The 2,500-nt window shown below is 37.2% G+C and overlaps 1 protein-coding gene across 1 annotated transcript in view; it reads right to left on the reverse strand.

Moving 5' to 3' along the window:
- The window catches only part of LOC123508666 (glutamate receptor ionotropic, delta-2-like), a 2,477-nt gene extending 1,318 nt beyond the window's left edge, over window positions 1–1,159 (reverse strand). The window contains exons 1-2 of the mRNA XM_045262512.1: window positions 1,115–1,159; window positions 167–270 (exon numbers count right to left, since the gene is read on the reverse strand). Coding sequence (XP_045118447.1) covers window positions 167–270; window positions 1,115–1,159 — 149 coding nt within the window. The remainder of the gene's footprint in view (window positions 1–166; window positions 271–1,114) is intronic.
- Window positions 1,160–2,500: the final 1,341 nt, after the last annotated feature.

The following is a 2,500-nucleotide window of genomic DNA, read 5'->3' on the forward strand; positions in this document are numbered from 1 at the left end:
GATGATTGTGATACATTTTGAGTAAGACTTCAGGAATGTCAATGCTATTATGAGTAATTTGAATTATTGGTGTCAAAATTAGATAAGTCGGACAACAATGTATATAAAAAGGATCGCAAATGAGTCTGTGGGATCAGAATATTATTCAGTAAGCTTTGCCGCGTACTCAAGCTGAAGGTTGTTAGCGATGAGTTCAATCACATATCCCATGGGACCCTCGATGCTGACGGAGCCGTTCTGATGCTGCACCACACGCGTCCATGGCACCCACTTGGGAGGAAGGACGCGGGAAAGCAGACCGTTCCATGACCGTGTGTTAGATTGGAAGAAAAGTTATAGTGGACTTAGTACTGTCACTGCGTGTACTCCAGAGGATATCATTGTCTTTTCTATTCATGTATTTAGTAGTGATAAGTTAAGACAAAACTACGCTTAACGAACGTGGTATTTTCTGAAGAATTACGTCAGCTACGTCTGTTTCTCTTTTAATTTAGAGGAAAACTAATTTTCTTCCAAACTAGAAAAATACACAATTGGGCTGATTTTTGTTTACATTTTACCAACTGCTGATGGTTTATTGTTACGTACTAAAAATTTTACATAAAGTTGACATGCCTTTATTTTTTTTCTGAATTATCAACCACTGAGAGATTTGAGATTAATTATTCTATTCATCTACGTACATAAAATTTACTATATAACACCGCAAGTCTTACATAAAGGCAGGCTACTTCACTGACTGTTGGGCGTCGTCCTCTTCTCACTCAGGATATGAAAACTTTTAGAAATATAATAATTTATCTAGTTTATCAGTGATTTATTCTAAATCACTGAAAGAGAGGTGAAAAGTTAACCCCGAGACGGATATTTGGTAATTTATTTTAACTTCTAAACACTTTAATACATATTACTTAATCTACAGCCACCTCCAATCGTTAAACTGATAAGAAATGAGAAAATTTATTCTTTTTTCATCCCATAATTTCTTGTGGATGCTTATAAAAATTTAATGTATTTCTTTTTGTGCTTTTAATTGTTTCGTATTGCAATGAAAGTTAATCTTCTCCTCCTCCTCCTCCTCCTCCTCCTCCTCCTCCTCCTGATCTCAAATTACCTCATCATAAGCCACTTTGATGCGCGTCCTGTCAGATGATACCATGTTTGCCTTTTGCTTTTTTTCCTGTTTTCCCTTTTGTTCGTCAGTATTCTGTATTCCCCTCGCAGTCCATTCACCTTTCCTTTCCGCTCCCTGTTTAAGAGAATACAAATGTTGGTATATTGATATATTTGTGTGTGTGTGTGTGTGTGTGTGTGTGTGTGTGTGTGTGTTTGTGTGTTTGTGTGTGTGTGTGTGTTAAATGATGATGTTCTTGTCATGTTACTGTATTATCATTATTGATTTTTTTTTTTTTTTAGTTTTTTTTTCATTGTCCTTTTTCCTAACCAGAAACTGATGAGTGTCACGCGTGAAATTATGTGTCAAAAAAGTTTATCACGAGAAAAGTTTCAAACACGACTAGACACAACACCATTATTTGACGTGTCAACAGCTAACTATCATTCGAAATTCATCAAAAACATTACAAAATTTAAGGTAAACACACATCACACTTGTTTGAGCCTGAAATTTGCTTCGTTATATGTGACGTACAGTTTCCGTAAGTAAGGAATTCATAACGTGCAGTGAATTTCATATCCATAGATCAAGGAAAAGTTAATGTATGGAGCAACGAATTAGTTTATGTTAACCACTTCAGTACCATGACGCCTTTTCATATTCATTCTGCTTACTATTTGGTGATTTCATACAGCTTCAGACACTTTAATGAAAGATTAAAATAGTGAAGAGTGTGGCCATTATTCTTCTGATCTCCATAGACCCTTCCTAATGCCAAGAAAATGGTCTAATCGTGCATAAATCTCAACGTAAAAACGTGTCCCAGCATTGAAGGGGTTAAGATCACAGCAGTCACTCGTATGGAAACATGATAAGCTGAGGATGATGATAGAAACTAACTCTTTCTATGAAGCTTTTTTTTTTTTTTTTTTGCAGAATATATCACTACTTAGGCCAGCTTTGGGGTGATACTCGCTGATTGACGCAAGATTAGCGATGCCATGCTGACAATGACACTACTCCCTCACCACCTATAGCCACTTAAACCTCCGCGACACAGGTGTGTTCGTGGCCTCACCTGCTTCACCTCTCCGGTTGCCTCTCGATGACTGACTGGCAGGAAAGTGTACCTGTCACTGTTATCATCTGCCTTACCTTCTTACTCTCATTCCACATTAAAATAGACAGGTAGGGATCCAGAGCTGTCTCCTGGATCCATTATGCAGGTACTTCAACACACCTGTCGCGTAAGAATGGCTTGAAAAGGATGTGATAGGCAGGTGTGCATATATTTTCTTAAAGGTGCTGAAACTTGAATTGCATATTGTAGTTTACAATTATCCTATGACTCTTTGCTATGATTTTCGCATGATTCCTATTTTG

Source organism: Portunus trituberculatus, chromosome 25 (genome assembly GCF_017591435.1).
Source record: "Portunus trituberculatus isolate SZX2019 chromosome 25, ASM1759143v1, whole genome shotgun sequence".
NCBI classification, from domain to species: domain Eukaryota; kingdom Metazoa; phylum Arthropoda; class Malacostraca; order Decapoda; family Portunidae; genus Portunus; species Portunus trituberculatus.